The 12,898-nt window shown below is 30.7% G+C and overlaps 1 protein-coding gene across 10 annotated transcripts in view; it reads right to left on the bottom strand.

The window, feature by feature from the left end:
- Window positions 1-6,894: 6,894 nt before the first annotated feature.
- LOC107439267 (disks large homolog 1) overlaps window positions 6,895-12,898 on the bottom strand; it is a 140,694-nt gene continuing 134,690 nt past the window's right edge. For all 10 annotated transcript variants that reach the window (XM_087150410.1, XM_087150416.1, XM_087150415.1 and 7 more), the window contains 2 exons: window positions 12,197-12,288; window positions 6,895-9,828 (listed from right to left, as the gene is read on the bottom strand). In XM_087150410.1, the coding sequence (XP_087006536.1) occupies window positions 9,722-9,828; window positions 12,197-12,288 (199 nt within the window). In that variant the 3' untranslated portion in view covers window positions 6,895-9,721. The remainder of the gene's footprint in view (window positions 9,829-12,196; window positions 12,289-12,898) is intronic.

Raw genomic sequence — 12,898 nt, 5'->3', positions numbered from 1 at the left:
TATTGCGCAGGCGCAGTGAAGCGGAATTCTGCGCATGCGCGAGTTTATGAGTGAAAATGGCGAGTCCCGTGCATAGAATCCAACAATTTTTATTCTGTTATCACTAGAGCCCGGATTTTGATGACCTAAAAAATCTCAACTAATGCCTCTAAAAAGTGCAAAAAATGCCCTTCAAAAAGGCAAAAAATGCCCTTCAAAAAGGCAAAAAATGCCCTTAAAAATCCAAAAATTGCGCAAAAAATGCCTTAAATAAAGTAAAAATATTGAATTAAGAAAATTTTTTGCTCTTTAAAATTATTATGAGTCATTTAAAAAATATAAACGATGCAATACTTGTTCTACGTTCATTAAAGTTTGAAAAATTTGTTTTATATCCTAAAATAACAAAAAAAGGAAAATATATTGACATATATTGTATAGAAATATATTGTATAGAAACTTTAATGGATATAACAACTTCTATCTCATAACATTACTAAATATCAGAATTACATTGGATTAGTAAGTGTTTTTTGATAATTTGAAATGTCTCTTGTCTGAAAGTAAATTTTCATTCCTGCAGAAGCTTCTTTCAACGTCTACTGATGTTATAGGTGTTTACTTGAGAAAGACGGTCTCACTTACTGACAATTCTTCTTCAATTTGAAAAGATTTTGCTTCACCTGTTAATATCCTATAGATTTTCTTCATTGTTTGGAAGCCAGTGTAATAATGAAAATCGATAAAAAATAATAAAAATTGGAAAAAATTAACAAAAAACTTTAAAAAATGCAAGATACGCCCAAAAATTTAAAGAAAAATGCCCTATAAATCTAAAAAAATGCTCTAAAAGACAAAAAACGTCCAAAAATGCAAATGTCATCAAAATCCGGGCTTTAGTTATCACAGTGCAGAGAAGATTTCGCCAGCGTTACAGTCAAGAACGTCCCCAGAAAGCGTAGAATCTTACTGCAAACTAGTGCAGGAATTTTCCTTTCTATTGTCACGAAAATGTTTGAACCTAAAAACCTTTTTTTCAATAAAGAAAAAATATTGCTTTTTTCCTTTCATCCTAAAAGGATTAAAAATTATTTTGTTGAAGCTTTTTTAAAAAGTATTGTCGCTTAAGGTAAAAGAGTCACCTAGGTCCATCATGACGTTTTAGCTGACGTCACACTAGATCGAACGTCACACGGATCAAATTGCATTGTCCATTAAAATTTCATGACAAGGTGGATTTTAGCTGAGCATGCAAGACTAGACAAAACTTTGCGAAAAGAAACCTCATAATGACCTAGATTTAAGATTATTTTCAACTTCAGACTAGCTTTATGAAAAGATTTTTTCACGCTCGAAAAACCCTAAGAGAACCTCGATTTGAGGTTTTTATATATCGAAGGTTGTTTTCCATGGTTTGCGTAGAATAGAGCACCAGATTGTCACGGATCTCGTCTTAATGTTAGAAGGTTTACACGTAAACCGCATAACAACCCTTTTTAGGTTTACATTAAAAGGTTTTTGCTGAGTTAAAATAAATCTTATTTTGCTATCTGGGTGTAAATGGGAACAACATACTCAGATGGCAAAGCTGACTGCACAAATGGTACGGAGTGAAATGGGCAGTTGTCCGTTGTGACCAAGGAAAGTCACGTAGAAAATCTGTGACGCATGTACACAAAATCCTTCTGTGAACATTTTAGTGATAAATTATCTTTCAGTAAATAGTTATAGCGGTTTGTAATAGCTCTATTCATTTTCAATTACCCTGTAGTGTAGTAAGGCATTGTAACTTTACTACTGCAAAGATTTTTTTTTTGTCATCGAAAACGTGCATTTATAAAAATAAATATATCCGCACATCCATTAGTTATTACAAAGCGATACAGTGGAAGATTTGGATTATAATAGAATAGAAAACACGGTGGAAAAAAAAGATCATTTTGAGATTTGAAAGACATTTAAACGATGAGGGGGAAATCTTCCACAATTGACAAAATTTAAGTGTGCTTCTCCCCACTGGGAGACAGTATTTTTTAAGCTCATATCAAACAAAAAATTATTTTCTACAAATTCGAACAGCAACACTTGTTGTAGAGCGAATTTAAAGCATATTCGGACAAAAGAAGAACTCAGTGGAAAAATGTTCCATGAGACATTTGAGTAAATTAAAATTGTTTTACAGAAATAAAGATTTCCCGCTCATTTCGAATGGCGTCATCTAAAAGTTGTTTTTCGCAGGTCGTATTGTCACACGAAATGGCGCTTTTTGTCAATAATATGCTTTCATAACTGTCGTGAGTTCGTAGCTGTTATTATTGGATATCTTGAACAAACGCTAATTCAGGAAATGGCAAAAAATTTTGCTAGGAACAAAAGTCACTGTTTTGTGCAAATACTTAAAATGTATTTCAAGCGTTAAAAAAAAACTTATTCATAATACTTGGCAAAATTTGATTATTAATTTTGGTAAACAAGTTTTGTTTACCAACTTTTTAATTTTGGTTGTCAACTTTTTTCGGTAAACAAATCTAGCCGAATTGGCAATTTTGCAAAAGATTTAATGATTTTTGAAATATTCGTGTTATTTTTCCGTTTTAAAGTTCAGATAATTCTTTATAGCAAGATAAAAATTATAGCTTTACCTTAAAAGTCATATTTTAACTAGCTTCGAATCGTATCGCATGTTGCCGTCAACTGCTATTGGAACTTTCGTTCACTGAGATCTTCAATGACCTGAGTAAAAATGAATCCATTGATGTTTAGAAATTTATTTATATATATATATATATATATATATATATATATATATATATATATATATATATATATATATATATATATATATATATATATATATATATATATATATATATATATATACTCTAAAATAATGGAGGAGACACTTTTATTTTTTTGACATTTCTCAAGAAATACTCAGAGGGCTATTTTGTAACTTTAGAGTTCATGCGATTTTACTTTGGTCTACAGCTATCTGAGATTTGAAACGCCGACAATAACTTACGAAAGAAAACGAGTATTTTTGAACACCCTGTGCTAGATAAACCAAGCAATTAGTTTGTAACTTGTATCCTTTACTTTAGTTGTTATTCGCAACAACTGCATAAAATTTTGTAATGCTAGCTTAAATATTTATAGAGTTATGGACATTTTTATTAAAAAAAAATTTTTTTTGTCGTGGTTTTTTTTTATTACTACAACTCTAAAAATAATTAGTAAAATGAAGCACACTTTTTGGTTCAATTTAAAATTAAATACAACAATCTTGTTTCAAAATTTGAAAAAAGTTCGTTTAAACCTACGCAAGATATCAGCATTTAAAAAAAAAAAAAAATTCTTTTGTACTGCCCATGCGCGATAAAAAATTTTAAAGGTTTTTTTTTTCTCCTTCATAATTTTGTAGTATCGTATTTGGCAACTAATGAAAAAGTCTTATTTGAATATCTTAAATACGTAAAATGTTTCCAGCAGTTTTCTATGTAATTTTTGTACTTTTTAAAATAAAGCTCAAAATGATCGGGATATTTCCACAAATCTTATTTTTTTCTTATTGTCCGGTTATAAAGTAGCGTCGTTTTCAAAACTACAAAATAAAATTTGCAGAAAACCCCAGATCATTTTGAGCTTAATTTTAAAATGTGCTAAAAATTACATAGAAAATCGCTCGAAACTTTTTAAGATTTTCAAATAAGACTTTTTTTATTAGTTGCCAAACCACAATTCACTATAAAATTATTAAAAAAAAAAAAAAAACTTTTTTCGTGCATGCGCATTACAAAAGAACTAATTTAAATGCTTAAATCTTGTGTAGTTTTAAGGAAGCTTTTTTCAAATTTTAAAACAAAATTTTTGTATTTAATTCTAAATTTCTCCAAAAACTTTGCTTAATTTTACTGTATATTTTTAAAGTTATTACAAAAAAAAGAAGAAAAACGCAAGACAAAAAAATTTGTTTTTATAAAAATGTCTATATCTTAGTGTCCATATGTAAGATAGAATTACGAAATTGTATGCAGTTGTTGTAAATAACAATTAAAGTAATCAAAACAAACTTGTTGCTTTATTTTCTGGCATAGGGTGTTTAAAAATACTAAGCTTTATTTCATAATTTACTATCGGCCCCTCAAACCTCTGATAGCTTTAAACCTTATTTCAAAGTATGAAAAATCGCATGAACTTAACAACTCTAAAATTACAAAATAATCCTCTGAATATTTTCGTGAGAAATTTTAAAAAATCACAAAAAGTGAGTGATTCTACCATTATAGTAGTGTATATGTTACGGTTAAAGTAACAAATCCGGCTATCAATAATACTAACCGGTCAATATTAATAATCGCTTCTTTTGGTCAAAAATTGCAAATTATTCACTGTAATCGGTTATTATTAATGATAACCAATGAAGTTTGGTCAATGTGATTAAACAGTTTATATTGGGAGATGGGTGTGCTTCTTTGTAAATGTGTCACGGTTAAAGTGATAATAAAGTCAGTTATTATTAATACTAAAAAACTAAACTCAGTGGCGCGACAGCCCATAGAGGGCCAAAGCCAACTGTGCCCATCTCAGTTTTCTTGACCTTGGGCTCTGGGGTGCAGGAGCAGATGTTCCGGTCAGGTGGTCAGCCGAACGCGGAACCCCCAGTGTTTAGTTCCCAAGCATGCTTGGTACTCATTTATCGACCCACTGAAGGGATGAAAGGCTGAGTCAACCTTGCCCGGCCCCAGGATCGAACCAGGGACCTGTGGCTCGACAGCGCGAAGGGCTACCGCTCAGTCACCGGGCGTCTATTATTAATACTAACCGGGCAAAATTAACAATAACCGCTTCTTTTAGCCAGTGAGAGATAAAAAGGGAAGTATATGCGGCAGAATAATCGCCAAGTCTTGCCTACATCTGGGCTCACGAGAAACTTTAAAAAAAAGAACATCAAAAAAGGACCAACTCAATAATTCGAAGCCAGTACAAACATACATTTCCAGTCTAAGATCAATTTGGATCCTTGATGATGATTACAGTTGGCAGATCACGGAAATATCCTCAGTAAAAACGTGAGGGAATGACCATTGGTTGCTATTAATATGAAGGTGATAAATTCGCTTAAATGACTCACCGGCTTGTTTGGTTATTATTCATATGGACCGGTTTGTATTAATAATAACCGACATTGATCTCAACATATTTATATACCTTAAAGTTTTGTTCCAATAAGCTTTTCAAATATTCGCGTTTATTAGAAATGAACCTAAATAATGATTTTATCTTGTTTAGATGCAGCTGAAAGTAACAGTATGAAAGGAAATTCATAAGCCTATTTCATGGAAGTTTAAAATATCTATAGGCTTACTATTAATAAATTTGGCTTATTATTAATAAAACAATAACAAATGTGTATACTTGAGAATGATTTATTAGTAATTTAAAACAGTAAAACTTACTTTTTATTTGAATTGAAATCAAAGTAGTGAAGTGAGATTTTTGTTTTAAAAATAGGTGTTCATGAATGAATTTAATAGTGCTCCTATTTCTCTAAAACTATATAAAAAAAACTTTCATTTGTATTGCACCGAGATAAAAAATCTTAAAATATGCACCAGTTTTAGATTTGAACAAAATGATATAAAAATGAATACATATAAGAGGCCTATGAGAAATGAACAAGCGTGGTCATTACTATTCAATTTAATTTTCTGTCATTATGACATTAGGTCCATTTAGGTATGAAATTATCAAAATGGAGTTTGAAACAATTGCTTCTCTTGAAAAAGCAGATTAGAAAAAAGAGAGAAAACATCTCTCAGCAAAAGTTTAGAGAAATGCAGCATTTGAGCCAGTTCAAACAAGCGACGAGAGAGCTTTTAGATTGAATAGTTCTAAAAAAGTTCTACTTTTAAAACTTCTTTTTGTTAACTCTCTTTTGTAAAGACAGCTGATAAAGAATAAATTCAAACTGATCGCAGGTACTTTTTTTAGGAATGGAACATATCGTAAATTTTGTTCCACAGGAGAATTTTCTGACGTCCTTCTTTCGTTGATTTCTCTTCTTTCATTTCACCAAAACCTTATCTTTAAATGAATAAGGTCGATTCTCATAAAAACCAAACTTAAATCATTAAAGGAAATACAATCGAACTTATATGTAACGAACTTCTATTTTGCGAATTCCTCTATTATGCGATTTTTTTTCGAGGAACCAAGAACATTTTAGAAATTTCTTCGTAAAATAACTTCCAAATAGCAAAGTAATTTTTATATTGAACGAACTTTTCTTCGAGATCCACTTTCCCAAAATATTTCGGAATATATATTTCAAACTTCTTAACGAATTTTATGGGGGCCTTGAATTGATTTTCGAAGCCATTTAACTTTTACAGAAACCTTTTTCCCTTTTTGTTTGCATTTCAAACGAAAATGTAGTGGTAATGTAGTTTAAAATTACTTTTATAATAAAGGGAGATATAATTATATGCATAAAAGTAAAATTGTTTAGTTGAAAATATATGTAGTATGATAGTATAACACTGGATAATGTTTTGCTCTGTTCTTGTACGATTAAGATTTATAAAATAAATAGTAGATACTAGTTTACAAGATAAAGGTGCATCCATAGCTTTTTTGATTATGCCTAGTGTTTATGAATTTAAAGCCTGTTTTGTGTCGTTTAAGTAGTTCAAAATGTGATTTTCTACTTAACGAATTTTCCATATAACGAACTTATATTCGGGGATTGAGCGGCTATGTTCAATAGAAGTCCAACTGTATTAGTATGAATGTTATATAGACTATTTGCAAATCAAGTTCTTAGGGACAAAGTTTAAAAAACATGTTTGTTTTATCAACGCATAAGCGAGAGATTTTATTATTCAAGATCCCCACAAGAAAGACGCATATTATAAATTTGAAGAAAAAAAGAGGACACTTTTATTTAGCAATTCTGAAAAATGTTATCAGAAACTTGTTGAAAAAAATATGAAAAATGCATAAGATACAATGTAAGGATAATATAGCCTGTGTCAAAACTTTAAGCACATAGCGAAAATTGCTAATACTTATACAATTCAAAAATATGGGACGTACTATAGAGAAAATTCTTAAATTATATCCGACATGTAATATTCTCAAGAAATGTTTGTTCATTAAAATTGATTTTAATAGTATAATGTTTTCAAAAGAATTTTTTTTTTTTTGTGTTTAAAATGACAGTTTTTAAGGTTTAAGAGTTTCATAAGTTCTTTAATGACTTAATGAATTGGATAGGGGAGAGTGGGGTCAATTGTAACAGGGTACGATTGTAACAGAGCAAAAATTTTGAGTGTCGGGTTCTAGATTTGGTTCCTAGGTGGCGCACAAGGTGTATTTAATAAATCTACATGTACACCCCTGCTGGCAACCATTTTTATGTACTTTCGAAAGAGTTACAACACAAAAGATATTTTCAAGGTACGTAAGTACTTCCTTTGGTATTAGATTATTATATTGTAACAAATTAATTTTGTTTAAACAAATAAAAAATATTAACCGAATATGTAAGTGGACACCTTAATTAACATTTCAATAAGACAGAATTAGTTTTGTTAATTAACTAGCAATGTTTTTAACAAATGAAGCTGAAATGGCGTCTTGGGGACGATTGTAACAAGTAAAGGGACGATTGTAACAGATGAAAATAAATAATCTTATGTTTACAAACCATTTCTTAACTCTTTAAGAACCACCAATAGTTTCCTATATTATGTTGCATGTGCATTATTTTATTTGTCACCTTTCACAGCATAAATTAAAATTTTTAACCCCTTAAAGTTAAAAGTTTAACCCTTTAGGTCTCTGCTCATTATTATTTTTACTCCTAAAATATCACTACTATTTTGATCAATAAAAAAATATATCACAACTATGATAATATGTATAATTAACTATGTTTTAGTTGAATTTATGAACTGTTACAATTGACCCTGTAAGGGGGGACAATTGTAACAAGTGCACGACTGTCAAAAATTGCTAATAACTAATATAATAACATTTAAAATAAGGTTTTTTTTTCTAGTAGAGGATAGTCTACTTTACTCGTCTGTCAATTAATACTAATAATATATTGGATTTTTTGTTAGTTAAAAATAGTTAAGTAAAAAATGTTACAATTGACCACACTCTCCCCTACTCATTGCAAAGACAGGCAAATTATTTCTATTCAAGTGCTCCGACACTCGCAATGCCGAAAGCTTCAGAATTCTAAAGTAGTTTAGAATTCCGAAAGCAGTGATCCATTTGAAATCGATCAAAGAGAGAGGTGTTTATCAAGATTTCAGCCGAAAACAGAGTCGTGGGAGGAGGCAAATTCTTAGATAAGACAAAATCTGACAATCGGTCAAATAAAATATGTTATCGGTGTCTACAACAGTAATCAAGAATGCAAATATATCATAGTTTGAAAGGGAAAATAATCGCCACATTATCCACTGGCATGAACTGGGTAAAAATATCAAAAGTCGTATGGCAATCATTTCAGAAGACTAGAAAAATGGAACAACTTATATAATTACTGACTCATATCATACTTGGAAAAGAGCCAATCAGGGAGCAATGAGGCTTTCATTGTTTTGGGATTGAATCAGCTGGCATTCCCGCATTTGCATAAAGGGAAAAGAAACATATGCTCCTTTTTCAATTCATCTTAGGAACGGATTGTATATTACATACATCACGTTCTACAAAAAATTGGCTTCTTCGAAGAAAATGTTCAGATATTATTAGACTCTGTCTAAGATTCTGTGTAAAATCTTAATTATCAGGTAATCTTAATAACTAAACAGCTTTATTGCTTTCACGAGGCTGAAACCGGTTTGTACTTGTTTACGTTCGTGCATCAATGGGTAAAATCAGACGATATATAACATAAATTTGATGATAGGATAAATGAGACGATGTAGAATATGTTTATTATATCATGCATTATATTAGCATATATTATAATAATGAGATCAAATTATGAGACGCAGCGCAGTTTTTCAATAATAAGATGTTTTGCACGAGTTTATAGGCAATACTTTTATATTTAAACATACATGTGAAATGGGGTTTTATTCAGGAGATTTTTTTTTACGTACTTCCTATTCGTATTTATTTTTAACGTATGGTATTACAATGTTAACCCATTGATACAGGAGTGTAAATCGCGTAAAAACAATACAACTGTATAGTACTGATAATTATAATTTTACATAGATTCTTAGAGTACGGCCATTGACTGTATCCACTTGAAAACATTTTCGGAACACCAAGAATAAAGAAACAATTGTCGAAGAAACTATTGAGAAAGCATACATTAGAAAAGCATATAGGAGAATAATGGACCTTCATTTCCAATTTTAAAGATCATTTGAATGGTGTTTATTTTAGCTTTGAACTTTTGAGACAGGCTATTATTTATCAGGGTAAAATAAATGTTTCCTGTTTTTAATGACAATCACATGAAAATGTTATTGACTTTAAAAAAAAAATCAAGTTCTGCTGCCTACGCCACTGTACAAAGGCGATTTTTTAGAGCATTCCCGGCCTCTAACAGCAAATCAACGCTAGAGAAGGAAAACCAAATAATATTGAAATTTCGAGTTTTGATAGTCACGCACAAGAAGAAAAAAAAAACGAAAAAGATTTTCGTGCACACTTTTTTGTTGTTGTCCAGAAGAGATGATGAAAAGGAATGTCTCACAAAAATAGAAAATCTTCAGAGTTTGTCAGTGGCTGGAACCCATATAGTTGGAGCAGATTCGTTCTGTATCACTTCTTTAACCCTCTCGTAGATTTCTTCGGGTGTGTCCCCTAGCACAACAGCTATTGCAAAAATAAAAAAACAAGTTAGTCAGTCGCTTTATAATGAATTCCTCCCTACCTGAATTATAAAATTTATGGCTATTCTAGGATTTTCCCCTTATAAGAGACAGAATTATAAACAGATATCAATGACTTAAAGAATGCAGAATAACATAAAAACCTAATTTTAAAATCTCTTTAAATTGATTTTTCTCTGAAACAATCTTCTTTGTGAAAGGCATGGTTTGACATACTAATCGTACTTTTAAACGAAAATAAGTAAATATCACCCATGTAGGTATAAGGCTTTTGATTCCAGACTCACTGAGGAGATCAGTGTGCTAGGAGAGAGATTTTTAAACTGGACTGGTCAAAGCTGCTAAAAGAATTTAGCCTCATCTAAATTAAGAAGTTGTTATAGTTCATTAATCAGATTAAATAATAATTAAATAAATATTTTTTTTAATAAATTCATCATGATTCGTCTTCCATCTACCAACAAAATCAGGAACAGATAGATTGTAGGGAAAATGAAGACAAGAAAAAACACATATTTTCGTGTTGTGACATACAAATTATTCATAGAAAAATAATATCACATTTATATAACATAATAATTAGAGCTCGGATTTTGATGACCTAAAAAATCTCAATTAATGCCCTTAAAAAGTGCAAAAAATGCCCTTACAAAGTGCAAAAAATGCCCTTAAAAGTGCAAAAAATGTCCCTAAAATGCGAAAATTGCGCTAAAAATGCCTTATGACATGACTTAAATAGAAGTAAAAATATTGAACTAAAACAATGTTTTACTCTTTAAAATTATTATGAGTCGTTTCAAAAAATATAAAGCAATGCAATACTTGTTCTACGTTCATTAAAGTTTGAAAAATATGTTTTATATCCTGAAATAACAAAAAAAAGGAAAATATATTGACTCCAAAACATTTTCATTTTGAATAGAAACTTAAATGAATATAACAACTTCCATCTCATAATATTACTAAATATCAAAATTACAATGGATTATTAAATTGTTTTTTAATATTTTGAAATGTAAACGAGCGTCTCTTGTCTGAAAGCAAATTTTTATACCAGGAGAAGCTTCTTTCAACGTCTACTGATGTTATTGGTGCGTACTTGAAAAGGACGGTCACACTTACTGACAATTCTTCTTCAATTTGAAAATATGTTGCTTCACCTTTTAATTTCCTAGAGATTTTCTTCATTGTTTGGAAGCCAGTGTAGCAATAAAAAATTATAAAAAATAATAAAAATTAGAAAAAAATTAACAAAAAATTTTAGAAATGCTTTAAAATGCAAAATACGCCCCAAAATTTAAAGAAAATGCCCTATAAATCTCAAAAAATGCTCTAAAGGACAAAAAATGTCCAAAAATGCAAAAAAAATGCAAATGTCATCAAAATCCGGGCCTTAATAATAATATAACGTTTGAAAAATAATATCTTCTACACATGCTACAGAAATACTTTTATCAGATAAGGAGTTTACGTAGATAAGGAGTTTAAAGCAAGTAAGCATTTGTTTGTGACAAGCTAAGAAAATGACATTTTGAAATTTAACATAGCCACTGGCTATAGTAGCCACTGGCTGCCAGAGTCATGAAAAATGTTTGTAACTTTTGATAAGTGTGCACCACAGTTGCTCTCGTAAAGGCGATTGACAACACTACAGTTTTAATTTGAAATCCGTCGTTAAACTTAAATAGGCTCTTGCGTGATTGGATATTCGCGTGACGTTTATTTCTGGATCAAGTATTGGAGGAAATTAACCATCGAAGAGGACTTTTCGATTGAACTAAACCACTTTTTCATTACATGGAGAGGAACACCACCAACACTTCCCATGGTTAGCATAACAGCAAGGGAATTCTAACCCATGATCCGTCTACCACTGATGATAATTTACGTCAGCACTATGGTCGGTGCTAGCCGGGTGCAGAATTCGTATCGACCAGTCATCGCTGGGATTCGAACCTGGCTCACCACCTTGAAAGGCGAACACTCTGTACCCTGAGCCATCATGGCTCCGTATTATAGTATTAAAAGTATAAACATTTTTAAAAAAAGAGAGTAAATTTGTTGGAAAAAAAAACGAGATTAGGACGTGAATTTAGGGTGGTATCACCGCCGCCTATTTCACACTGTAAGGTTTAATAGCTATTTTTTCAAGTCAGCTAATCTCTACAAGACATGACATTCTTATTACAATCGTTCTTTTCGGACATACATCATGCGTTGTTCAAATTCATCTTTCAGAAAATAATATCAAAATTCATTAGCGAATATTGAAATTTGTTTCTCTTTTGTTTTAATACATTAAAGACCAACACATTTCCCGGGCATCAGTCGAAACATTGTGATCAACTCACCTGTAAAATATTCAGCAAACTCTTGTTCCAATTTTAAAGATCTTTCGAATGTCTTTCTAGCTTGATCTTCTGTTATCCTTTTGTTAAATTCCCTGCTCATAAAAAGAGATGGAATTAGCCACTTTAGATCGATTCAAACATTCGAGGACATTCATTCATAAAATTATTACATAATGAATACGTTTTTTTTTCAATGTTAATGAAATACTTCGTCTGAAAGAATAAATAAAGACATGCTTCATTAAAAATACTTTAAACTCTTTTCTGAGAATTTCACTGCAAATATTTGCACGAATCAAAATATGTTCATTTTAGTCAATTATAAAACTTGTTTATGAACCCTTTCGGGACGGGAGAGTCATAAATGTATTCCTAAGCAATCAGTAAAAAATAAAAAGCGTTAGTTTAAGTTTGGGCATGGCTAATTTGACAACATATTATTTTTGCTTTCAGTTTAAATCTAACACATGTGTGTTGACAGTGTCTCAATTTTTAATTCAAACTAAGTCTTGGTGATATAAATAAAGCCCGACCCACCAATAATCGATTGCTATGAAAGTAGTATGGATAACCGGTATTCCCTAAGAATGGCTCGAGAAGGTAAAAGGAAAATTAAATAGCTGTTTATTATTCCCAATAATATTCCACGACACGATAGGAAAGTGGGTCGGCATTTCTACAATAAACAATTGTTTTCAAATA

Source organism: Parasteatoda tepidariorum, chromosome 1, assembly GCF_982258835.1.
Source record: "Parasteatoda tepidariorum strain Cologne lab strain chromosome 1, Ptep-v5.0, whole genome shotgun sequence".
NCBI lineage: Eukaryota > Metazoa > Arthropoda > Arachnida > Araneae > Theridiidae > Parasteatoda > Parasteatoda tepidariorum.
Note: the sequence above shows the minus strand (reverse complement) of the source record. Positions and strands in the feature narration are given on the sequence as shown.